The sequence below is a fragment of the Chaetodon auriga genome, chromosome 2 (assembly GCF_051107435.1).
Source record: "Chaetodon auriga isolate fChaAug3 chromosome 2, fChaAug3.hap1, whole genome shotgun sequence".
In the NCBI taxonomy this organism is placed as follows: domain Eukaryota; kingdom Metazoa; phylum Chordata; class Actinopteri; order Chaetodontiformes; family Chaetodontidae; genus Chaetodon; species Chaetodon auriga.
In genome coordinates this window covers 28,060,641-28,087,821 of record NC_135075.1, presented here as the reverse complement: position 1 = coordinate 28,087,821, position 27,181 = coordinate 28,060,641, and the positions used below count along the sequence as shown (strand labels likewise).

At 42.4% G+C, this 27,181-nt stretch overlaps 1 protein-coding gene and 1 long non-coding RNA gene across 2 annotated transcripts; one reads left to right on the top strand and one right to left on the bottom strand.

Annotated features, from left to right (window-relative positions):
* Positions 1-4,829: 4,829 nt before the first annotated feature.
* LOC143331349 (uncharacterized) lies at positions 4,830-6,894 on the bottom strand. The gene is made up of 2 exons (XR_013078129.1): positions 6,822-6,894; positions 4,830-5,443 (listed from the first exon to the last, which is right to left on the bottom strand). It is a non-coding gene; the product is annotated as an uncharacterized LOC143331349 (long non-coding RNA).
* A 1,080-nt stretch (positions 6,895-7,974) lies between these two features.
* lsm3 (LSM3 homolog, U6 small nuclear RNA and mRNA degradation associated) lies at positions 7,975-11,778 on the top strand. The gene is made up of 4 exons (XM_076745255.1): positions 7,975-8,027; positions 9,778-9,888; positions 10,055-10,150; positions 10,896-11,778. Exons 1-4 carry the CDS (start codon positions 8,007-8,009, stop codon positions 10,974-10,976), a joined length of 309 nt encoding a protein of 102 aa, XP_076601370.1. The 5' UTR covers positions 7,975-8,006; the 3' UTR covers positions 10,977-11,778.
* Positions 11,779-27,181: the final 15,403 nt, after the last annotated feature.

Genomic DNA, 27,181 nt, shown 5'->3' with positions numbered 1-27,181 from the left:
ATGGCATTTTAACGACTGCGGGCTATTCTAGGGTCAGACTGACCTAACAGGTACATGCTTTCATCCCTCATCCTGAACAATTAATTATTCTTCCATACCCTTCCCTCTCTTTTTCCACTTTCATCTCTTGGCCCTTCCTCGTCTTGTTAGAGTGTATTTTTAGAATATAAATCTCGTCTCTTTTAAAGGAGATGTGAATTTTCAGGTCAATGTACAGATAAACAGCAGTCACTCGAGCTCAGCTGCTCACATTGTGTTTGTGTTTCTGTATATGGAAAGAATTAAAAGGTTTGCATGTTGATCCTCATGGAGTGGAAATGAATGTCAAAGAAAGCTTATATGGATAAAAAAAAAGATGCAATTTATACAAAGTTTGCTGATTTTTATTTCAAGAAAAAAGAAAAGGTGTGCAAGTCAGAAAACTTGTTTTAATGCAGAATGTTTAGCCTGGTTCCAGATCTCCGAGTCCCTGCCCACATCCTCCCACGTCTTCAGCCAAACAGGTCGTCATCTGTTCACCCAGTTGGGGAAGCGGCTGGGCCGATGGCAGCTCTGTCAGTTTATAAACGGGTTCGTCATTTCTGTGCCGGAGCCACTAAGATGGACTGAAGATTGGAAGTTTCTGCATGTGTTATTATCATTAAAACAGCTTTGAAATAACAATCAGAATAGAAATAACACTGAGGCGGTGAAACGGTGACGTCTTGTTTGGCGAAGCCGCGGCGTGTTCGAGGTTTCCAGCAGAAGATGACGCACAGCAGCAGACTGACCCGCGGCTGTGAGTCGGAAACAATGACACCAGTCAACAGACAAACGCTGCTGTCACAACACTCGGACTTGTTGCTGTGTATTTTTGGATTTGGGGGAACCTGCCAACAGAATTTGTGGTCAGAAGCTGCCATGTTGTGAACGCCATGTTGTTATGTCATTTGGCTGGGCTGAAATTTTCTGCCATCAGGCTCTGATGTTTCGCCTCGAATGAGTGTGAATACCAAAACATGTAACAGAGATAAAACCCGTTTGATGGTTACAGAAAACATCGGATGTGTTTTCAAGGTGTGAGCGGCAGAAGTTTCAGATGATTTAATGATCCAACAAGCACTTCGCTTAACGCATAATGATCCTGTTTGGCCTTCAAGGGTAGCCATAGTGTTCAGCTCTGATCTGCCCCCTGGTGGATATACTTTTCAAATCCTCCAGGCGCACACACGATGCACAAAACAGCTGTATCATGAGCGTGACTGTTGACCAGTGAGCTGCTGCACTGGACCAGCTGAAGCTCAATGCTCAGGGACGCCTTCTGTTTCACGTCCCTGTCCACATCCATCCGGCCAGTCCATGAGTCACAAACTCAAATCATCCTCCTGTAACTGCTGCCCTCCATCGTCAACTAAAGTTTTTTATTTAAAACACTGAAATCCAGCTGTCAGCTGAATCGAAACTAGAGAGGCTCCTTCCATCGACACTAACTGAGACGCTCTTAATTTGGCCAATCTGATCAAGTTCAGTCATGACATTGGCAATGGGCTCTGCAGGGAAATCTCCCCTCACAGGAAGGCCTGAACTGCCTGACAAACAGCCGTAGTGAGCGCTCCACCCGTGGAAAGCTGGCCAACGCTGTGTGCGCTTTACTGACGCCGCACTGAATCACTTCCACCTTGGAGTTGCCAGAAGTTGCTTAGTGCAGCTGCAAGTGACCTGATATCCTTCAGAAAAAAGTCCTAATGTTATTAATTATGTCCTATCAATCATTTTGTCAGACGAGGTTTTTTTAAAGTGTGTCTCAGAAAACTTTCAGCTGACCTCTCAGCAGCACTGTGACAAGAGACACACACTTTCTTCATCACTGTTATTTTATTCTGTGGTTCTATGCTTTGTCTTTAATGTCATCTTTGTTCTAGCTTACGTTTACTATCGTTATCAAGTGGGTTTATTCTCCATCTGATTTTACATTTCTTTTAGTCCTGTTTTTGTGTGCATTCTGTGTCTTTTCTATATGAAGCACTCACTCACTCACTCACTCACTCATGTGATATCTTTGTTGTAAAGGACTTTGAGCCACAATTTCTGTATGAAAGGTGCTATAATTAGTATTCGTAGCTTGAGCTTTAGTGTTTAATGTCAAAGTTATTAACCAGGAACATCACACGGAGGAAATAAAAGAAACTGTGTTTCTAACAATAACTGACTTGTGTATATATATTTAAATTGTTATTTTTTATGCTCTTATTTTAGTAGATGTGTCATATTTTAGTAGATGTGTCATGCACCAATTTCACCAGAAAAAATTCCTCGTATGTGTAAAAGCATTCTTGGCAATAAAGCTTTTTCTGATTCTGATTCTGATTCTGATTCTGATTCTAAAATGTTTCACTTTGTGTTCTGTGCCATTTTTTTACTGCACGAGACTTAACAGGAGGCAGCGATTTCATGCAAATAGAATCACTTCAGAGTGACTTTAACAGCAGTATATGCAGCACCGAGCTGCTCCATCTCTGACAGGCTCATCTGGAAATGACGTTTTCACGGCAGCGTCGTCTTAACTGGGTCAGAACATTACGGTTGGTATAAAAGCAGCCACGCAGACAGATGAGTGTCTGTGAGCAGCAGAGCTGGTGGCACATTTCTTTAGCTGCTTCTGTCCTCTTCCAGATGGAGATGTTATTCATGTCAGCGCGAGTGATCTTCATGAAACAATGCTGATGAGCTGCTCCGGTGATGAGGTGTGAATCCTCTGTATGGGACTGTTTAAGGCTCTGTGTGTGTGTGTGTGTGTGTGTGTGCGCGCGCGTGTGTGTGTGTGTGTGTGTGTGTGTGTGTGTGTACGTACAAAAAAGCAATAAAAAAGTAAGTAGTCAATAAAAATAAAGTTGCTTTTAGGCTCAATGCAGAATTTTTGGATTGCATATTGCAGACTATGGATAAAAAATATATAAGCACAGTAGAAAAAACATGTAATATTGTTGTAATATTGCACAGGATATTTACACGGATGTTGTGGATATTTGAAGAATGTCAAAAACATAAATAATGCAGTGGTGCAAAAAACAGTAGCTTTGTGAACCACTGCATTATTTATGTTTTTAGCATTGTGCTATGATGCAGCATGCAGTAATACTGTAGACGGTCGTGTGTTTTCAGCATTGTGTCAACACTTCAGGGACTCAGCCGGGGCCACAAAGAAATGGTTCTCCCAGTCTGGAGTGGGAGAGCTTGACTGGTTGAGACTTTTGGTACTCAATAAAAGCTCCTTGTGGTTTCTTGGTTTGATCGATCTGAGCAACCGTAAAGGATGCAAACATCAGCATTTTGAGTGTGTTAGTGTTTCCTATGCAGAAAATCACTTCCTGCCCTCCATCTGCAGTTTACGCCACAGCAAAAGAGTGACGTGATGTCATCTGCAAACAGCCTATTTAAAATTTTAAATGAAAGAAAACACCAGTAACAAACCAGTAGTAGTTTATTATTCTTGAAGGTGGTTTGAATATGACCCATGACCTTGACCCGTCTCCCTCTCTCCTGATCTGACCTGCCTCACTGTACTTTGATCTGTCAAATCAATGTGAAAATAATAAAATATTTTAAAAGAGCTTCTTGACTTTAAAATGTCCTTTGTCTGCCACTTGGGGCGTTTAGGCGTCCTTGTTTGGTGTACAGCATGGCTGAAATCCACTGGCAGCTGACGACGTTCAGGCCGGGGAGCGCTGAGCTTTTGTGGTCCAACACTGACCTCCTGTGGACGTTGATGTGGTTGCACCTGCCTGGTCTTCATCAGTAAATCAGCCTCACAAATACAGTACTTCAAAATAAATGTTTGGTTAACGGTTCATTGGTGGATTCTTTATAGCGTGTTTGTCGCCTTCTGAAATAACTTTGTCTGGGAGGTTTTATTGATCTGTTCGGTTTTCGCTGACTTGTTTCAGTGGATTACTTGAAATGGCCCAGATAGTAAGCCATAAAAGAAGGCAGCCATATTTTAAAGTCAGTTTTGTTGTATTTTAATGGTTGATATTTAATTTGGATGTCAACATTTGTCCATTCTGTGCATCCGGATTATTAACAATAAATCTAAGTGCTTGTAAATGTTATCTTGCGACGCCTCAGGTCTTCATTCTACATGTGCATTTAGTGGTTTTGGTGTCTGCTAACTCTGCCCAGCTGCTACATCACAGTTGCTAACATACCATACACGCTGCAGAGTGTTACTGTAACAATCACCATATTAGCTTTCTGTTTATTTGCTGTCTTAGCCGTATGTGCTGTTGTTGGCAGTGGCGGTGTGGGCAGTTCCTCCTTTGCAGGTGTCTGTTGCTCCTCCATAGCTTTCACTAACCTCCTGACGCCGCTCACAGAGCTGTTTGACTGAGCGGCAGCCGGCAGCATGAGCGGAGGGAGGGGGCGGTTCGCAGCGTGAGTAGTGATTGACAGATGTCAGACACTCCCTCAAGTGCTCCTCTGGCTCTGATTGGTTGTTTTGTGTCGGGCACAGTGGATTCTTGCAAATCACAGTAGTAGCAGTAGGTGGGACCAATGGAGCCGTTTTTTTTTTTTTTTTTTTCACAGATTACATGTTTCATGTACTTTTATACAAGTTACCTGCTGCAGTTTTAATGACGCAGGAAGCAACTAATAAACAAGGATCCAAGCTGAGTTTGACTGAAATAATCATCAGCACATTCATTAAACTTCGCTTCACTCCATTGCCCCCAGAACAGCACGCTGACCAGTGTTTCCATGGTAACAGTTAGTGATGTGCTGACCGGTGTTTCCATGGTAACCATGAGTGAAGCTACCATTGGCCAGTGCAGACAGACTGAACAGGAAACAGGTGACAGTGATGAACTGTGATTTTATTGAATTCATGTGTAAAATCTGCATCAGATTCAGACATTTAAGAAACCTCACAGACACATTTTTCTAATCAAGTATTTACAGAATATTTTTACTGTTAAATTGCAATTTAAAAAGTTATATACAGTTCCACAATAACATCCCATTAGACCAAATTCAACCACATGGTATCATTTATATCCCATCTTGTTAAAGTCAGCGTGACTCACAACAAAAGAAAACACCTGTGCTGCAGTTGATCATTGAAGTGTACGTAACGATCTCGTGCATAATGATCCGGTTTGTAATCAGTCTATTATCAAACCTCCCTGGAGGATCGCTTTAAATCTCCTCACTTTCCCTGTGAACTCCTGAAAAGCAGACATCCTAAATAAATAAATAACTAAATGACCATCCTGAGACAACATTAGTGATTGTTGTGGTTACGTTCTGGTCTAGTTTTTGGACCTGAGGACGCTGTAACCTCTCAGCGGTGAGCAGCACCTACAGTTCATCAAACACATTCACTCAGCTGGATTCATCCACTGAGGCTCCACTGCTGTCCGCCTGCTGTCGGGCGCCGCCTTGTGGTCGTTCTCTTCCACACTGGATCCTGCAGGATGTGGAGCAGAGAGAGAGAGAGAGAGAGAGAGAGAACGAAGGGAGGAGAAAACGTAATCACCCTCACAGTCGTAGTAGTATTATGGCACCATGTGCCTTTTCTAGGTCACCACGCAGCTCTGCGTGTTAATGATTAGACCGATGAACTCTGTCTGAACACTTTAACCTGAGTTTAAAACAGGATTCACAGCAGCACAGGAGCGCTCACACGGTCATGACAGGATACTGTGAATACTGGTCGTTCTAACTTTGGATAAACAAACATGTGGCTCGTCAAACGGCGGCTTGGAGCCACGTTGGCTGATACGTTTGTAGCAGGGATCTCTTCCACCACAGAGCTACGCTGCAGCTGAGGGTGGAATGGGTAACACCACTGCTCTGCTCTGCCTCCTCCACCTGCACAAACACCCAGTATGAAGCACTGGGCTGAACTGGGAGAAGAGGGACGCACACACAGAGACACACACACACACACACACACACACACACACACACACACACACACACTCCTCATATGTCCTGAAACACTAAGAGAAATAAAACACATTCAAAAAGAGTGACTGAGCTGAAGAGCAACACAAACAAAGATTCATCTAATTACTTATTCATCGTCAGTCTGTGTTCAATGCGCTGACGTGTGATGGATCCAGATCCTCCAATGTGCTCACTTCCTGTTTTCATCATGTTACAAATTAAACTGAACCTCTTTGGCTTTTGGACTTCTGCTCATGGTCACATGCTGACATGGCGGGGAAAGGTCACACTGGCCTGTAGGAAACTGATGCTTTTTTCCTGATGATTACAATACAAACTATTGTTTACTAAGGTAAATAACTGCCAAATGAATCGATAATTAAAACGAAGAAGTGGAATAGTTAAATAAATCTTTAATGAATTGGATGGATGGTTTGCATCCAACAGCCTTTAACTTTCTGTATGAAGAAACAGAAACCGTCTGTTCAAATTAAGTTTACGCTCAATGTTTTTTACTTTCAACCTGTAAAACAGCTGCTGATTGACACCTGCACACGTGGCACCTGTGACAGTGGGAATAGAGTCACATGAGACCTTATTCCTGTTCCTAAATCTGTTCCTCGGCAGAGAAAGCTGCAGCCTCAAACATGGAGGAAACAATAAAGAAACACAAACAAATCCTGTGTCACTCTTTATTCCCATGGCCGTGTTTGCCCTCTTCCTCTCATTCCAGCCTGAACTCACCACACTCACTCCAACTCGACCTGCACGTAAACTTGACAGCTGTTGCTTTACAGTCGCTCGGAATAAAACGCGGACTGATAAATGAAAATATCTGGTGAAAATGTGTCTGAACTGGCAAAAATCTGAAAGTTTTGGCTAAAATTATCACTCACCACTGACGAGCTGACTCGTTGATGGCGCTGCGTGAAGACGTGGAGGATGGAAAGCTCTGGAAGGAGAGAGGAGAGCGCGGCCGCTTGTTTCCACGTCGCGGGTTGCCATGTTCGCAGTTTATCCTCCGGCGCGCATCTGTGATGTGGTGGAACAAGTGTTTTGTTCCTTTAATTAAGTTTAAGTGCCGATATGACAGTGTACAAATACTTCATTGTGCGTAAGAGTTCTGCATTCAAATTTTTACTTAAGTAAAAGTACAGCTGTACCAGCAAAAAACAATATTCAAGTAAAAGCAGTTGTGCAGAGAAGCGGTCCATGTGAATGACAGTGTCAGTTAATGCGTTATTTTATTTTTGGCAGGTGCTTGAAAAGGATGCCTCGTATTCTGGAAACTCATCATATGTTCTAACATGCAATGTAACTGCAACTGTCATCTAAATAAATAAATTAAGTGTATAATGGAGTGAAAAGTACATTATTTTCCTTTGAAATATAGTAGAGTAGCACAGAAATAATCAAATGAAGTATTAGTAGATCAGTCCTTCATCTCTGGAAATGAGGTCATGCCCTCAGTGATTGTTTGAGATTTTAATTAAAGGTTGATTGAATGAACAAATGGATTACTATTGCTAGTAATATTAATCAATCTGGTAGAAATATTAATATGCCGTTATTTCAAATGGGATACACTACAGCAAGAACATTGAAGGAAACAACAACAAGAGAAAAGAAATCAAAGCATAAAAAGACACAAATTACGATAAGACACTTGACACTTTCGTAGGAATTAGCCATCTCTGCCAGGGCAGCTGAAATACACAGCACAGAGGAACAGTAGACAAATAAACAGGAACAATTTCAAATACAAAGCTGATAACTTATAGTTTTCTTTAAATTAGACTTTAGTAGAAAGCAAGTAGCACAGCACGGAGAAAATAATGTCTTAAACTTTACCTTGAAGCAACGATGCACAGCCTGAGAGTTGAGTTTTCAGCGATTAAAATTAGGAGAAACTTCAAGAAGAAGAAGAAGAAGAAGAAGAAGAAGAAGAAGAAGAAGAAGAAGAAGAAGAAGAAGAAGAAAAAGAAAGTGCATGCCCGTCCCCCCGCTTCTGAAAGCGCGTGCTGTTCGGCGGACCTGGCAACGCCCGTCCTGCTCAGGCTACACGGCGCAGACTCAGAAACATGGCGGACGACGTGGAGCAGGTTGGCGCGTCTGCATTACATTGTACTGTTATTCCGTAACGCAGCGTGTATATAATTATCCTGTGAGGAATACAGCAAACAGTTTTACTCGCGTACTTGTGTTAGGGGGCTTATTGAGGTACTTTGTTGCGTTTGTTCTGTTTACAGCGCGGAGAGGCCTGTCAAACATGCTAGCTAATTTAGCATAGTTAGCATGTAATGCTAACGTCTTAATGACAAAACGTGTCTGATGGTGTTGTTTTTGTTGATCAGTCAGAGCTCGGGTTCACGTTGAATTTAGTGCCGTAAAGATTCAGCCTGTGAAGTGTAAGACAGCATAATGCTCTCGGTACAAGCTTTCTTTTTCTTTACTGTGATGGAAAGAAGCTGTATGCTAGTTAAACGAGTTTGACTTGTTTGTAAATCGCAAAGATGTAGGACAGACAGCAACATTAGTGGTAAAGAAAACGATAGAGTCTAATTGACTTGTCTCCATCCCGGCCGTCCCCTTTCAATCTGTCCTCCAAGTGTTTAGTTAGGTCTTACTTATTTTCCCCAAACTTAGTATAAGACCTGGACTGAGCATTGCTCTAAACATCAGCTGCATGTTGCTTCGTAGCAGGCTAACTCATGTTTGATAAGTCAGTGAAAATCAAATTAAGACTCTCATCCAGCAAACCGTGTGTTTCTTCCCAAACCCGTTCAGCCAGTCACTGCAGGGTGGTCCAGATGTGTTGGTTGGCTTTGTGTCATGTTTGTGACTTGCCTGCTTTTTGCTTTGTGACCATTAGAAACTTTAGCACCAACGAACACTTCTTCCTCTCATCTCGTATCTTCGTCTCCCACGTCGCAGTTTTTTCCCCCAGAGACTCTGTGGTCGTGTGCTGGTGGCCGAATTTGCGCTTTGATTAAGTGAAAATGTGTTACTGCTCTGAATTATGCATCAAGCGTTTCACCAGCTGCAGCCTCAGTTTGTGCCGCTCGTTCATTAGACCCACATTAGCGTCAGAGCTGAGCATCTGTTCCTCTGAAAGTACCAAGGAGAAGAAATCCCTGGTGACCTTTGAAAAGCCCAGAAGACTTGTTTAACAGCACTTGCCTCTATTTTTGAAGGTTTTTCCAAAACCCCCAATGACTGCTCTAACACCTGAACATCTGTATACTGCACTAAAAATAGTATTTTATCCAACCTCCCAAGTTGCCAGTTTTTAATCTAAACAAAGAAAACTAATAACGTATATCCTCCCCTGAGCAGTTTGTACAGCGCGATCCAAAATGATCGGCTTTATTTCTCTCTATTAACTTTGCATTATCTGTTTGTCACACACAGTCATGTGTTTTTAGCTTTCTTGCAAAACAGGCAAGATTTCCAGCTACTTGGCGTAAGAAATGGAGACATATTAAAGAGATATAAATGATTTTACTGGTGCTGCAGACAGAATTATTGTTAATCAGATCATTAGAAGCAACATGCATCAGCTACCACGTCTAAATGAGCTGTTAAGTCAGGAACATGTCGACAAATGAGTCTAAATTACTGTAAATGTGCCTAATGAAGAGCAGACTGCTGAAATAGTTACAGGCGTAGTGCAACTGAGCTGGAGCGCAGCCGGATGCTGATGTACGTTTGCCCGTAGCTCTTCAGTGAACGCATGCTGGACTTAACCACCGTGCAGATTTATGGAAGCGGCGGTCCACTGACGTGGCGTTTCTCTTTGTCCTCAAGGTTGTTGAAATCTGTCTAACTAATGCCGTTTTATGTGTGCTGCAGCAACCAACTACCAACACGGTTGAGGAGCCACTCGATCTGATCAGACTCAGTCTAGATGAGAGGATCTACGTCAAGATGAGGAACGACCGGGAGCTCCGCGGCCGACTGCATGTAAGCTACACCTTCAGCGTCTGTTTACACGGTCAAAACAAACGCCTTGAGGCGTGTGTGGTCATGTAGAGGGTATTTCAAACTGTCAGCACGCCCTCCAGGATGTCCCTTTTTAAATATGCAGTTTGATTATTTAGTCAGATTTTTAATTGTTTGTGTGTCCCAGGCCTACGATCAGCACCTGAACATGATCCTGGGTGACGTGGAGGAGACGGTGACGACGGTGGAGATTGACGAGGAGACGTATGAAGAACTCTACAAGGTACGACATGGATTCCTTCCCGTCACAGCCTCACTCCTCACTGAGGAGCTGCTGCTGTGGAGATCTTTGCTCCTAAACAAGCGTGGACATGTTGGACTTTACTGAAACAACAGAAAAATGTTCCTTTATGTTGTATTCAAGCAGCAACATTCTACTTACAAAATAGCATTTTAAATGCATATTCTCATACAATTACAGCATACGAATCATACAAAAGGGCCAGAATCCAGAAACTCTGGTGTGGAGGCCAAATCCTGTTCAAGCATGTCTGAAAAAGTAAAATCATCATTGTTTTGTTTTATCATCTGTACATGAAATGTGTGTTTTAGACTCTTGTAAAATGATAGTTGTAGTCCTGTCTGTCCTTCATCATGTGTACTCAGTCTGACACAGTTGGCTGTCTGCGTTATCAGCTGTTCCAAACAGCACTGTGTCAAAAGAAGAGCAGAACAGCTGTGTAGGTGTGGGCGTGTTACAGGCGAGGTGGTGAAATACGACCCCAGAAGGTCGATACAGAGTGACAGATCTGTGAGTCTGAAGGTTTGTCAGATGCAAAAACGCCTGAAAGAGTTCACTGATACCGATATGTGGAGGTTTTGGTTTAAGTCCAAGGAGATATGTACATGTCTTTGCTCTCAGGCTTGAAACCAAAGTTTTGACAACAGACTAGTGCTGCAGGAAGCAGAACTCATATACGTGTATTTATTTTCTAATAGTAAAAACTTGCTTTTTTGTGTCTTTTCAGTCGACCAAGAGAAACATCCCCATGCTGTTCGTCAGAGGAGACGGCGTTGTCCTCGTAGCTCCGCCCCTCAGGGTGGGCTAACCCTGACCACTTCCTGTTGCGAAGGAGCGTTTGTGACAGCTGGCGGGGGGAGAGCGGTGCTGTGATGACAGGCTGAAACGGGGGAGGGTTCAAACGTCTTCGGCCCCCTCAGGTCAGATTCTTTTGTCCTCACCGTCCTCTCCTGACTCGAAGATCAGGTCCGACACAGATTCCTTTTGTGGGGCTGCAAAGACGTAAAACAGGTTTTGGCTCAAGGAAAAGAAAGTAAGAGGACTGTTCTCTCTTAGTTTTGGACTGCGAGGGCCTATTGTTTTGTTTTTATTTGGGTTGTTAAGTTCATAAATCCCCTCTGTTTCAGTTGTTAAGCCAGAAGAAATGAATGTTTTTTTTGATGACCTCCAGGTTTTAGTTTCCTCTTCTTCTCAGTCTCTGCGAGTCGCAGACCAAACTACAAATGTCTCATCGTGCTTTTAAGAGGCGGAACTGCTTCAGATCTGCGTGAACCTGCTTTGGTCTCTTTGTTGAGTTTGAAAAGTATTACCAGACAGCAAACCTGAGCAGAGGGGTTTTATGGGATTTTTGATTTTGAAATATTTGCTTCAAAGTCAAAAATGTTTGAAACTTTTATGTTGATTCCAAACAAAAGTGTTGCAGTTCCTCCAATGATCTGTGAATATTTGGAAAGATGTCTGAGTTACTCTGGGATGGTTTTACTTTAGGTTTTTTTTATATATTTTTGTAGTGTTTGTGGGACTTGGAAATACATCATGCTCAGATTTGTCAGTGTGTAAACATTTGTTCTCATATGGTTTTGGTAACTTGAATTAAAAACAAATTGAAAAGAACGTCTTACAAGTCTGGTGTGAAACATTTTCTGTAAACGAGAACAAGCTTGAGTCAACTGAAAATATTATATTACAATATAGAAATACCAATTTACTGAATGAAAGTTTAGAACAGAACACTGTGTGAATAACTTCTAACTGCGGCTCTCTGAACTCTTTGCTGGAGCCGTCTTTGGCTTTAGTTACCGGCTGCTGTTAGCTCAGTTAGCCGTGCAGCTAGTGGCCCTGTTAGCTGTTAAAGCTTGTTAAAGTTTAACGTTATGCCGCGTACAATGGAAGCAGGGTCAGCAGCATTCAGTGAACCTGGTCTGATCAGGACTGAGCTCAGCCTCTGACACTGTAGAGGTGTGAACCAGGAGAGCAGCGAGAGGAAGGTCCGGCATCGCCACCGTGGAAAACAATATTTTCACTTCTAACCCCTCTGTCACCTGGATCATGATTGTCCAGGGAGGGTTGAATCAAGGTTGAAAGGTTTCACCTCTCATCCAAGGGCCTCTTCAGTTCTGGTCTCTACAGCTAAGTCCAGTTTCCCTGATTCAACCCTCCATGGACACCTCAAAACTACTACTTCAGTAGTAGCAGAAGAAGTACTTGAGAAAATGCACTATTGTATTGTTGTGTTTTAAGCACTAGATGGCAGCACAGATCTAATAAACCATCCACAGTGATGCTAACGATGAGGATCACCTATCATCAGGACTCTGAACCTGAACTCTGACCCCCCCCCCACCTCACACAGGCTGACATTTCAGCTTTGCTTATAAAAACATACCAGACACAGATATCTTGTATGGGTCTTAATGAAAATGGAGTGTCTACCAGTGTCTCTTAAAGTATGAAGATGAAACCAGCCAGTCACTCACCTGAAGCATGTTTGTGTGGTCGCATCAGCAGAATGATCAGCAATAAATGAATTTCCAGACCTTACAGGTGCAGAATCTGAAGAGGATGATTCATAATGACCAAATATTTACAAAACCAACAACGTTCCCATCAGCCCCAGCTGTGCTTTGTGTTTCGGGCTAGTTAGCAAACGTTAACACGCTAAACAAAGACGGTGAACCTGCTGAACACCAGCATGCTGACGCTGCCGTTGTGTGCGCAGCCTGACGGAGCTGCTGGCCTGGTGATGGACTCTTCGTCTCGTTTACTGTACTTTCCCTGCCAGCCTTCGCTAAAGCCAAAACTCAACGTTCGCCATCAACCCTGCAGTTATGAGCACAATGTTCCACAAAGAGTACAGTTTCTACTTCTGTTACTGCGTCAGCTGAAGGCGGGTGGCGTGTTAGGAAACGTTCAGTACAGGACACTGATGACGTAAACGCTGTTCTGTGCAGAACAAGGCAGAAGAGTTTGGACTCTGACTTGACCTCCTGTTATGGTTGTAAAATATTTCATACATTCATAACATCATCTTTTGACAGCAGTATTGATGCACAGAGTCTTGAAATGAAACCTTTTGTTTGCTTCATCTCTGTGCAGACACGTACACGAGGAACATTTTCTCTCTTCCATCCAGTGAAATGACGCCTTGCTGCTGGTTTTGGTTTTATTTGTCCAGGTTTCGAGGTACATTTCTCAGATTTCCACCTTAGAAAGTTTCATCTGTGGCGCTCAGAGTTTTGAAGCGTGAGAAGAAGTCTTTCCACAGTGAACCTGTTTCCTCACACAGTCCACAGGTCATGTTGTTTTCACAGGGACTATTTCTTTGGTGGAGAGTTCCAAACAGAATTGTTTGTAGCTGAATCACTGAAGTGTTTACGGCAGAAGCCTCTTCTGTAGTTGCACATCATGTGAACAGGAATATAAATCTCTCAGGAAGTTTTATTGAACTGAAAGCAGCGCGGTGTGTTCGAGTGTCTCTTTCCAGCGGTTCAGTGCTGACTCTTAATAAAAAATGAGGATGCGTGGAAATCTTTCCTCGTTCTTCCTGTTTTTTAGTTTTGTGTTTCCAGAAGCAGGGTTTAGTATGAAATTAGCTCAAACCTCAGGGAGGTTTTTTTTTTTTTTTTTTTTTACTGGGAATATGCAGCGTTTTGTTGATGCCAGCGGTCGTCGGCTGCACCGCCTGTCTCGCCACATCACCATCATTCCCCATTATCACTGTACAAAGCTGCCTCCAAGGGACTATTACTGTAATGTAGCATCAAAAGGACAAGACCTTAATGCACTTTAATGAGGAACTCAGCATCTTCTTGCCTCTAAATGTTTTGTAAATGAGGCCTCTTGTAGATGTCATTCAATCAGGGCAGTAACGATTAAAAAAAACACCTTATGTAACACAGCTGAGCTTATTTTGGAAATTTGTTCCACTTATTCGCCGTTTCAGGAGTTTGACTAAACAATCCCAAGTTCCATTGACTAGTGTTTCCACGGCGCTGTCAATCATTTCCTTAAATGCTGTTTACATTGATAAATGAATAAATATGAACTATTTTTCCGCTGTGAAATTTGACATGTGTGTCTCACTAATGAGTCCCCTGACTTTTCAACTGGCATCAACATCAGGTAAAATCTTCAATATGTCCAGCACTTTGAGCACATTCCCATCAGCCTCAGCTGTCCTTTGTGTGTTGGGCTAATTAGCAATTGTTAGCATTCTAACAGAAAGTGAGATGGTGAACACGGTGAACACCATTCCTGCTAAACATTAGCATGTTAGCATTGCTGTTGACTTCATCTCAAAGCTCCACCGTCCTCACAGAGCTGCAGTGTGACTTTATACTTCCAGTGAAGATTTAGTGCTTTTAAGTAAATGAAAGCTTAGAAAAGCTGATCTTATGAGCAGGTGGGTTCAGTGAAAGACTCTACTGAGCGTGGTGGATGCGCAACATGGAGGCAGGTCTTCAAGTATGAAGTTATGGGCATACATTCATAGCTGAGACTTAGCAGGTGTGTTTACTGCGTTCAGGGCTTTAGCCTTCCCGTTCTCCTCCTGGATCACTGCCTCTGCTGTCAGCGCCTGTTACTGTTCGTGAACAGTACATGTCACATTAGCGGAAATGTTTTATATTTGCAGAAGTTTCTTTTCCTGCCACACCGCTGAATTAACTGCTTCACCTAACTTTCTCCTAAGGTAAAGATAAAAGGTGGTAGGCTTCGATATCTGCAGCTCACATGATGCTCGTGCTTCGATATGTTGCTGAATGCAAACAACATGACAGACGGGCTCAGACTGTAAATGTAAAAGAGCTTCATTCCTTCACCGTCATGTCACCAGTTTGTGATTTTCAGCACATTCCAGCCACAGTTTGAGGTGGTGACAGACAGGACGGTCCTCAAACATTATGTCATCCAGTTCCTCGAAGCGGTCAACAAATAAATACTTAATGACTTCATGCTTCACATTGCTTCACACTTGTGTCAGAGGTATTTTTTTGAGCTCTAATCACTGGAGCTCTGATGCGATGAGGCCACGGCGCTCGGCATTCACACTCAGTCAACAATGTCTCTGATGTGGCTGAAGTTATTTAAATCTGCCTCTGTCACTTTTCCTCCAGCACCCAACACCATCACAACCTCGGCTGTAGTTATTTATGGAGGAGAGAGGTGAACTTGTGACTGGAGGCTCGTTGATTGGAAAGGATATAACCAAATTACACTTTTAATGTCTTCAGTTGTCTAATTGGGTTTCATGTGTTTGTGTTGTTGTCGTACCTCAAAGAGATTTTCTTCTTGTGGGAGAGAAAAGATCTGAACTGAGCTGAAAGATGACAAAATTCACAGTTTCTGTTTGTTGCTTCCACAGCGGATAAAAAACATTGTTTAATCTATTGCTTTGATCTGTTTCTTCTGGTAAAGCTGTAAAGATTTGTAACCATTTCTTGACCATACTGTTGCTTCAGTGCGACTCATTACACCTGAACCTGTATATGTTCCCACTGCATTCACACCTCTAAACACACATGCTGTCACCCTGTCAGACTTTTCCTTTCAGGATGATTCAGGCGGGTTTTTAATGTTTACAAGTTATTTAGCTGCTGTTTCACATCTAAGTCAAGCTGTGTCCACATTCATTTCTGCCGCAGCCTCACGTTGATCCACGATATTTCATATTACTTTCTACAAATTCACGTAAAATTTCAAGGCGCATTTATTGATTTTAGCCACTAGGGGGCAGAAGAACTTCACAACAAGTTGATAGATGCAACATCTGACATATTAACATATTCCAAAGTTGTGACGGCTAACATGTTAGCAAACACATCCAGCAGCTACAGAGCAGCTTTTTCCTTAGTTTGGAGTCGTGTTTGTGTCCACCCAGTAAAACTGAGCCCAGTGTTCAGTTTCCTTTAAGCTCTGATTTGGTTTCCACCATCTGAGGAACATCTCTGGCTCTTTAGCTGCTATTTGCTCCACTTTGTCAGATGGTCCCACACACACACACACACACACACACACACACACACACACACATTTCCTGTCCTACGTGGGATTTTGGGGGCTCCAACCATTTCTGTAACTTCCTGAAACTGCTGATTTGACATTCACGCCCACTTCTCACTGTGATTGGCCAGCTGTGTGAAGCTGGATGAACATGGAATCAGGACTTCGCTGCACCTTCAAGTGCGACCATTCGGAACAGCTATAAACACTTTGGATTAGTCACATGGTCCGACGAAACATTGTACGAACTAGCTGAGATCGACGACTCCCCTGCTGTAGCTTTGTCTGCTGTTTGGTTCTGGGCAGGGTTGGTACAGAGGTTTGATCCCAGCTTGTTCACTGAGACTGAAGTGGAACAATCAAATAATAAAACCAAGACAAAGAGCTAAAGGAGGCTAAAATGTTCAGCGGTGTTAATTCTCAGTTCATCACCACAAACGACCCCTTTCATGTAACACTAATCATTCATTCATGAATCTAAACGTTTCTGGAGTTTGATTTGGAGCTTCTGACCACGTGCTGCTTTCACTGTCCTGTAGACAAGATGGAAAATTTTCACAGTAAGGTGAAACTTTTTTTTTTTTCTCCCCTGGAATCGTTTGTGGACTACCTGTCAGTACATGAATTCCAGCACTGATCTGAAAATAGACCAGAGTTTGTCACATGGCGAAGCTTTGTGAACGGGAATAACCGCAGACAGAAGGACATGCAGCGCACGTAAGCACACACACATTACACAGACATACACACGCATGCACACAGCGAATCTGCCATTGAGACATACATGTGACCCACATGCAGCACATAAAAATAACCGAATCAAGGCTCATGGAACCTTGGACCAGCGTGTCCTTGACGGCATAAAGTAAACTCTCTCTCTATCACACACACACACACACACTCACACACACACACACACACACACAGCTTCTCCTCTCATGGAGGCGTCAGAAACATCACTGGCCTCCTACTGTCTGCTGCCTATTTCTGTATTTAACACTGAGCAGTGTCACAAAAACTCTGTTTAACTTAATACCCGACTGTTAGGGGTTTCTGGGGCTGCAGCCAGCTGCTGCTGTGTGCAGATGCTTTAAGGTAAGGTAAGATAAGACAAGATAAGATAGAAATTCATTGATCCCACTGATAAGTTGTTACAGACAGAACTGTGGATCAACATGGAGATTATGTGAGATAAAAACCAAATCTGAACAAAATGTGGGTTGTTTTTGTTAAGTGAAGCGCCCCACGTGTCTCCAGTGTGTAGAATTTAGGGGTATCTATTGGCAGATATGTAGTAATATTCACATTGGTTTTCATTGCATATAATCACTTGAACATAAGAATTGTGTTTGTGTTTCCTTAGAACGAGCTCTTCACGTCTACGAAGGCAGCAGGGCCTCTTTAGTGGAGTCCGCCATGTTTTGCCGCCGTGTTCTAGGGGTGAGACGAGGGCTGTTCAGCTTGTTGCAATCTGCAACCTCGCCTCTAGATGCCGCTAACGCCTACACGCTGGACCTTTAACGCAGCTGCATCCTCAGCCTCTTGTTTAAGTGACAGTAACAGGAAGTGAGCATCTGCACAGGCTTAATCAGACAGTAAAGCAGCAGCAGTTTTTCAACCTGCAGATGTTTAACAGCTGCTGGCCGGACAGTGCTTGTGTGTGTGTGTGTGTGTGTGTGTGTGTGTGTGTGTGTGTGCTCTTTTCACGTGCTGTTAGCTCAGGCCTTTCTGCAGAGTTCTGGAAAGCCCAGAGTTCAGTCTGCTGTGTGTGTCCTCCTGGTTACTGTGCAGAGGGAAGGAAGGGGGGCTCCTCATCAGATTGTATTTCTCCCTCATTCCCCTGAGTCCGTCTACATGTTGGACAGTTTAACAGAGCTGACTTATGGGTGTGTGTATATATCTGTGTGTATGTATGTGTGTACCTCGCATGTTACATAACATCGTGTCACGGCTGCGAGGCAGAACACACACGTGATCTCATTGCTAAATCCCTGCTATCCTTTCTGTCTGACTGTATATTGTACATTGCACATGTAGTGTGTGTGTGTCCATTATGTGTGCATGCACACACAGTGTGTGTGTGCACAGCTTCTTCCTGTATTGTCTTAGTTCTCTCTTTACTTGCGGCTTTGTACGTTGTTTTTCTGAATGTTAGATTTCTGCCTTTCGCTGAATGTGTCGGGGCAGCAGAAGCTCAGATTTAAATAGAACTACTACACCTCTGTAATAACAATTGACTGTAAGCACTATTAACTATTTAACCATTTAGAGGCGCATAGAGGCCTATTCATTTTCCAGCATGTAAGCCGCCCAGGAGGGCACCTCATCATGTTTTCCTGCACACTTGGCCCTCGGCCCAGGGCATTTCAGGTTATCAACTGCTCTCACTCTAGAAATTAAGGCTGAACTCATTAAAGAAAAAAACCTACAGGGTGACGGGTAGGCTTGTCTTCACACTTCAGAACTGATGCCAATGAAGTCTCTTCCAACCAGGGTTTCACAGCCATCTTTATTTCACTTCAAACAGAATATAAATTACCTTTAAGCACCTCAAGGCGTTTCTCAAACTTCATCAGTTAGTTTCTTTTTTAAAAAAAGCAATCCATCAACAGAAATACACATCGCGATACATTTTCCCTGTGTGCATCGAAATGTACGGTAAAGAAATGTGAAAACAGGACTGTGACCAGGACCCTCAAACTCAAACAAACAAGGCCAGTGGGATGATTCACACTGCAACCAAACATTGTGAGGTGTGCCCAGGATGATACAGGATGTTTATGAAGTCTGACGTCTGAACGTTGAGCAACACCCATAAATCTTTTCACGACAAAATCAGGTTTTACTGTCGGATCATCGACGGAAGCGCTTCCATGCAAATATGGGCTCAGTGGTGTTTTTGTCTGGATGGCATCTCTTATAACAGATGGTGCTAAATGTGTTTTTTTAAAAGGAAAAGTTTAAGGTCTGAGAAAAAAAACTTAAGTGAGCCTGAAACTGGTGCGGTCCCGCGTCACTGTCCTACGAGCTGGACGTGTAACTTAATGTTGTGTTTTTCCCTCAAAAAAGGTTAAGGATCAGAAGAAAAACACATGGTTTCTGTGGGCGTTTCCTCAAATGCTTTATGTGTTGGACATTGTGATCCTGCAGTACCAGTGTTTATGTGGTGAAAGCCTGCTGGGAGCCAGAACTATTCTGCTAGTTACCGTCCAGCTGATGATGACTGCACAGCACATACAGCATTAACAGAGTCGACATGCAGCCAGGAGCGTCCACGCTGCCAACTTATTCGCTCGGAATTTCACTGGGATGCAAAGCCAAGAACTGAAATTATTATGATAAAACAAATTAATGCCCTGTGTCCCTTTTCTCCAACAAGTGACCCATTGTAGAAGTTGAAAATAACAGCCCAGAGGGATCTGTTATACAAGAGAGCAGGACAGATGGCCAGAAAATACCAAGATGCCACAACCGTTTTATGATGCCAGCGCAGATCTGCCTGCTGAGCTGAAGAGCAGAGACCCAGGCACGGCTGTGTGTGTGTGTGTGTGTGTGTGTGTGTGTGTGTGTGTGTGTGTGTGTGTGTGTGTGTGAGTGAGCCTGTTTTTATGAATGTGAATTTCGAGGTGCCACTTTGTCTTAAAGTTAAGATGAAAATAATACATCATAAAGTCACATCTGTTCTTAGAAATCTGGTTATTATGCACTCCAGATTCTCTGTTATGATGCTCCTTGCATGCGTTTGTGTTTTCTATCCTTCCCTCGTTCCTGGTCACACACTTCAAACACTGAAATTAATTACCGATCAAAACCGTGTTCAAACACTGCCAAACCAGTTCGCCCATTGCCAAAACCGAACTCTTTGCTAACCTCTTCATGTACACACATATAAAAACAGGGTGTGCAATTTGCGGCTTTGTCACTCCATCTTCCCATGACAGAGGAATATTATGCACAGCATTATATAATAACATGAGAAATAAAATCCTCATGACCATCGTGTAATCCGAGACTATAGCTGCTGATGGAAACAAAAGACATTTGTCTTTCCTTTTTCCCAAAGCGATTCCCTCTGCGGGCCTCCAGATTTACACCAACAACCTTTTGGTCAGACGCCAGCCTCTCGAACCTCTTAAGCTACTGCCACCGCTGTCTCTCCTCTCTGTTATTGTGCAGTAATGAAGGCTTCAGAGGCTAATGAGTCTGAATTCCTCTGAAATTGACGACTGGCACCGTCAGCAGGACATAGAGACACAGCAGCCTCATTTTTATATTGTTTACTCTTCAGAGTCGGATGAAGCCTCCGTCTGTTTCTGTTTGTCTAACTTTCTGTGATTGCCCCCCACGCTGTGAACAGAATGAACACTAACATTTCTCCATTTGTTTTTGCTTCGTGTGTCTTCACAGCACATTCCTTTACGTCTCCCCGATGATTTCTAGCTTTTGAAATCTCGGGGTTACTGTGAATACCTTGACATTCTGCTGAGCATCATGTTAACAGCAAGGCATTATCTTAAATCAGACTGTTTGCAGGTTTTCAGTGTGACTGAGAATGTGAGTCAATCCCTCTGCTTCACATGTGCTTGTATAACGTGACTTCATATGGCCATGTGAGTGTGTTTGTTTTGATGTAATCAGTGAGATGTCCTCTCATTCAGCTGAGGGGCAGCAGTGACTCATGGGAGACAGAATTTTCTAAAAATGCCACTGTCATGCCCTGATGAGTGCGTATGTATATGTGCCGCTGAGGTTATGATGCATGCGCGTTCATATGACAGATCCTGTTTTCAGCAGTATGAAGCCTGGAGTCAGTCCAACACGGGGCAAATGTTTTTTGTCCTCTTTTTAACTCACCTCTCTGTTTTTCATGGTTATTTCCTTCAGATAATTCACCCTGAATGGTTATTTAACACTTCATTATTCATTCTGACACTGCCTTGTCATTGGTTGTTTTCTGTGAGATTAAGATGACTTTGCTTTTACTGACTGACAAGTCTGCATTCTCATGTAAAATCAACACCGAGGCCACTCCAGCCCACGCTTTGTTATCATATTAAGTAACTTTACAAACACCGGCATTGGATTTTGAGTCTGCATGTTGTTACCTGCCTCACAGAAACAAGGTTCTGGGTTCAAACCAGTCAAGCAGCTGGGGTTTGTTTTGTGGAGACATGCAGGTGAGGGTCATTGATGACTCTCAACTGCCTGTAGGTGTGAATGTGAGTGTGAATGGTTGTTCATCTGTGTGTGTCAGCCCTTTGATTGTCGGTCCAAGGTGTACCCCGCCTCTCGCCCTGCGTCAGCTGCAACTGCTGCCAACCCCCAAACACAACCCTCAGGATAAGTGGGTATAGCTCCTGAATGGATGGATGTTGTTCCTGGAAAGACAACTGAGTTTTCTTGTGAAGTAAGATGGTTAACTTTTAGTAATTCTTAGGAAAATGTGTTTGTGGTTCCTCATTTTCAAAGCTGATGTTGGCAAAGTCATGTTTGCTCATTTGCACTCTTCTTCACTCATTAGCTTGTTGAATCGTTACCATCACCAGCTGTTGATCATTGGTTTATGTAGTTTTTTTAATTTATATCCCCATTAGAAACACCAACAGTAGCTGCTAACAGGGATTCAGCCATAAAACAAACAAACAAACATTGCTCCGTTGCTCAAAACATGATCTTTCATGAGCGTTAACCAAAGCGCTTTTGTTGCCTAAACCTTAGCAGATGCAGGAGTCAGCATGCAAACCCAAACTCCCACCAGCCACCCACCCTAACCACCTCCTTATGACTTAGAGCGGAGGAACGCAGCACTTCTTCACCAGACACAACTTTCCCACTAAACATAATATGGACACTGTGTTTTCCTAAAAACAGAACCAGTAAAACAAACTGTTTTTATGCACATAAATGGAATATGTTGAACACAGGACTAAATCAAATGATTGGTAACCAATGGTCTGGACAAATATAATGCAGATCTGAAACTTCGCATCATGTTTTTTAAGATGAAACTTTGCAGAACTGCTCAACATTCACATGAATTAAACGTCATCTCATTAACTTAAACCCTCTGAAATCCAAGCATTGGTTTTATTTTAACAAAGTTAGCAGATTTTTAGCCATCAATGATTCAATAATATCAAAATATTTACTGACATGAAATTGTTTGATGCAGCACAATAAAAAGCAAATGAATTTGTCCTCTGTACAATAAAAAATCTGTAATGACTTGATATTGGAGCGTTTTTATTTTTGACCTTGCAGAGTTGGAGTTTTATTGGTACCGGGAACCGTTATGAGACATTACAGTCAGCAACTGACCCATGTTTCTGGAGACTTGTTGCTCGTAACTGTCACATTCTGAAGCATCTCTGAAGACATGAGTCTCTGGAAGTACTGTAGAAGTTGTAGTGTAGTGTAGTGTAGAAGTTTTTACCGAAACATTTTTAAATGTTAAATAGATGCTTGCAGATGACTGTATCTGCAACTTATTAGCTGGAAAACACAATGGAACCACAGCATGAGGCTTTACCCTGGTCCAAGTTCAATAAAAACTGATAATAATACCACAAAAATGGAATATTTTCATGTTTCCTCTAATGGTATGGCTCGGCATCCTTAAAAAAAAAAAAAAGATAATTTACTATATATATATATTATATTCATGAAATCTAAATATTGGCCACCTATATTCATATTTAAGGTATTTATGCCCATATTTTGACTATGTATCTTTATATTGAGGCCATTTACTGCATTTATCACTTCAAACTGTGTATAATATCCCCATGAGCACTGAATTCCTTGATTTGAGGTGAACCAAAGGTAAATCAACCATATTGGTATGTTCAGAACTTCACTGGCTATTTGAAACATCAATCATCTGCAAATTGGGTGGTGATTGGCTTGATCTTCTGAAGAGGAGGCCCTTGTGCTCAGCTCACACTGCTATTGGCTTCTGTGATTGCTAGGCTTCCTGATTGGTCAAGTGTTTCATTTGAAATCTAAAACTCCACAGAATACAAGATGGCGGCTAACAAGGAACACACAGAAGACAGTGGGAGATGAGCACAAGGCCTACTAATTTGAAAAGAGAAAATATCTTTCTGTGATCATTATCGCGTTTTGGACTAAATATTTTTTCTGCAGTGGATTGTTTGCACCTTTGAGGATGTTTGTGGACCATTTCTGTTGGAGTGTTACTACTCTGTGGATCATTGAGGGACGTCATTGGTGAGTTGCCTCAATTTTAAGAACGGTTGTTTGTCTGCTGTTGGCGTTTATTGTGCCTCCTTTTGTGACTGTATCTTGAAATGGTTTGCATTAAATGATTCACGAGAATATCCCAACGGTGGATAATATGAGTATAAATGTGAGCGTAGGTTCTCCGACGGTCAGCAGACACGCTGTTACAATGATAAGTGGTTCTAGCTTTAAGGACTGCTAGCCCAGTGTGGTTTTGTGTGTTGTTGCTAATGTCATTAGCTAATGCTAATGTAATGACTGACATTGACACAGAGCCCTTATTCTACACTAAAAATACATGTTGTCACACTTATATTTACTTGCGTCTATATAGTGTATATATATATCTAGTACCCTATAACCCACATACTGTATATACTGTGATTGATGAATTTATTCATGTCTCAGTGATCAGGCCTTTTGTGTCAGAGAAGCCCAGTGTTGTTTTTGCATCCTTAGAAGTCATGTGTACTTTTTTTTTATTGTTCAAGTTCTCTACCACACAACATCTTCAGAATAAAGGAGAAAATAGTGCGGGTCCAATGCTCAGAGAAGTGTTGATATTGAGCCAAAAGAGAGAGTGAAGGGGGTTCAGCCATGTTGTTTGAACTTGGAATCTGGTATCTCTTACAGTATTAATATTTTCCTGTCAAAAATGTTGCTATGATGTCTCTCAGATTCTGGGGTGTTGGGATATGTGATGTTTATCTACATTCAGTCAGGAATAGGTATTATTGCACAGTTTCAAATGGATGTTGCAGATTCACAGCTGGACATCTGAGGCTTGATCTAAAGATAGACTCATCAAATGGAATGATTCCATGTGTTTCTAATCAGGCCTTTGTCAGCAGAGGTGAGCATCTGGTCTCTGTTTCTGGGGACCAGTGATTACTACATTACAGGGCTCATGTCCAGCCAAGCTCACCGTGCTCTTAGTTCTGGGTGTTGGGTGTCATTTCCAAACCTTTTACAGCTGCTGGTGGTAAAGGTGGTTTTAGTGCTGTGGAGCGAGGCTCCTGAGAGCAGCTATGGCCGAGTTAGGTTGGAGCGAGTCTTGCTGCACAAGCCAAAAACTCAGAGGAGAGTCTGAGTTAAGTTCTGTGAATGTAAATGACCGTTGGTCCATGCCAATGCTGAATTTTAAATACTGTTAGTTCAGAGTTTTCATTGCAGTAGTTTGAAGCAACAGGAGTCACAAGCTGGAACTTATGCTCAGTCCACATCATAATGTACAATAAATATGAGCAGTCAGGTGGGAAGCACAGCCCATTTCAGCCTACTAGTTGCAATTATGAATAGCAAATAAGAGGAACTGCAGAAGTGGGTGCTAAAATGGCTGGCATCATGGGAAATTCGACGTAAATCAAATCTGAAATGAGCAGCTTTAAACCCTGCTTGTTTTTAATCTGGTTCATCCTGTTAACAAGCAGCTTCAGTTCATGTATGTTTGCTGCAGTGAAAGGTTGCAGCTGCATGCTGCAGTGGCGCAGTTTATAGGAGCAGATGTAATGATGGTAAAACTGCTTTATGCCCTCTCTGTAGTTAAACCACACACACACACCTGGGTCCGCTGCTTTTATGTGTGTGCTTTCAGTCACCTGTGTCCATGGGCAGGAGGTATGATGAGGTCGTAGAGGCAGCCACAGCACAAGGCCTCAGAGAAATTAAAATGACACGAGGTCACATGGAAGGAAGAGCGAGCACACGTGATGACACGTGAATGCAAAAACAGGCACACTCTGCCTCGGCCGGGCCGGAGATGCTGCACAGTCACATCACTCATTTCTTAGCAACCTCACCGGCGCCATCGTGAAAGGTCATCAGTGAATTAACTTTATGCAAAATGTGTCAAACCAGGTCAGATGACGAGAGCCAGCTGAGAGCACTGTTGTATTAACATCAGTGACCAGTCAGCTGATCTCATCTCTTGTTACTTTGATTATTTATACTTTATTCAGATCTCTTGTGCTGAGATTTCTCCTTTCGTTTGAGATCACATCAGACTTCCCAGTGCAGACATGCACATTGTTCAAAGTCAAACCGACACCCTCCTCACTCACTGACATGTTTTTATTTTAATACCCTTTTTGCTTTTGCTCTGCTTCCTTCTACCAAACAAAGCTAAAGGGTTGATAGCATCAAATTTATTTATTTATTTATTTAATTGCAATATTGTAAATGATTTCTTTCAGATGTTTTTCCTTTTTACAACCTTATCACTTGAGATGAAGGCCCTTTGTGCTGTTAAGCTTGTATTCCACACAGAAAATCAAGGTTGGTTAGCCTAGCTTGCTAATGTTAGCACAGATTCCATCTAGATGGAATGTTGCATGTTGCGTCAACACCTGCCGAGTAATGAGGACCTCCATCGTGCTCGCTGAGTCTAACTAGCAACTGTTTTTGTCATGGGTTCAGCACACTCTAAGGTAGAGATCAAATCATAGAGGGGTTCGTGCTGCGTTCATGTCATATCAGAGTTACCGTAATTCCCCCTTCCTGTCATTGCCAGAAGGACATGCACCCCCAATCCTCAGTCATCAAAATCAAATCACTTATATCAACTATACCACATGGCAAATAGTAAACACAGTTCTTCGGTGAGGATCCTGTAAGTATGTGAGGCTGTGTGAGATTTTTCTGTTAAAAAGGTTGCAGGTGGCAGTAATGTGGTTTACAATTAAAACCTAAAAGTGTGTCCTCAGTGAATTAGAGAATACATTTTGACCATTACCCACTAAAATCTCTTAAGAGCAAAGCAAACAAAAAAAAAAGTGCTGACCCAGAAATAATAATCATAATAATCCTGTCTGGACAGCGGCTGTGAAAGTGTTTTAAAAAGGAAATGAGAGCGAGAGAAAACGGGAGAGAATGAAGACAAAATGTTTATGTAACAGCTCTCTGATGAATAAGGTGGTGGTACGGGAAGACACGCTCATCTGTACGTCCTGAGGATTCATCTCACCTCTTCCTGTCTGCCAAATCAAAAGCCTTGTACCTCCACAAAGTATTAGAAATTACAACCTTGTTTACAAGCTTTCGAGCAGCACATCTTTGATTTCCTCTCATGGTTTTGTGAATTGTGAAATATCAAGTGCTGTTACGAGGTTTTCACATGACAGCAGGCAGACAAGGAATCCGCAGCATGTGGCGTGGTTAGCATGTCCAAGCTTGTTAATATACACGGCTGCTGGTTTGTTATGACCACGGCAACAATACTGTACGTGTCTGGAGGAGTTAGTTTCACGCTGCTGGCTTCCCAGCAGACCCTTTGTCTGACTCCTAAAGGGTTTTTGTAACAGTCTGTTACAGGACAATGCACGGGATAATGTCATGTATGCTGTAATTATCAGGGACCAGTGGACAGGAGTTATTTCAGCGTGGAAAAATAAAAACATGTTTTTGGGAACTGGTCACTTGTGGTTGGTGCTCGCTGACACCACCCACACGAGGACGGACATTTCAGAAATGCAGACGCAAAGAGTCTGTGTGAGCTAAAGTAGGATGTTATAGATTATCTGTAAATTATATCTGTGATGGAGTCTTTGCAGCGGTGACAACCTTTCTTGTTAAGCTTTGAAAATGGTCATTTGAGCAGATAAACATGTTGCCGTTACATAGATCAGATATTCCAGAGTAGTAATCCATAATTTCACCTGGTTGAAGATTGATTGTGAGGTCGTCCTAAATCCAGCCTGTTCTCACCTGAAAAAACAACTTTATAGGTTGTTTGTGTCAGCAGGTTGTCACGTCAAATGAATTTACACTATTGTT

Excerpts from the sequence above, each read along its gene's own strand:
- lsm3 (XM_076745255.1), top strand. The coding sequence starts at position 8,007 with ATGGCGGACGACGTGGAGCAG. Across the intron at positions 8,028-9,777 it reads TGGCGGACGACGTGGAGCAG|CAACCAACTACCAACACGGT; the intron begins GTTGGCGCGTCT and ends TGTGTGCTGCAG. Across the intron at positions 10,151-10,895 it reads CGTATGAAGAACTCTACAAG|TCGACCAAGAGAAACATCCC; the intron begins GTACGACATGGA and ends GTGTCTTTTCAG.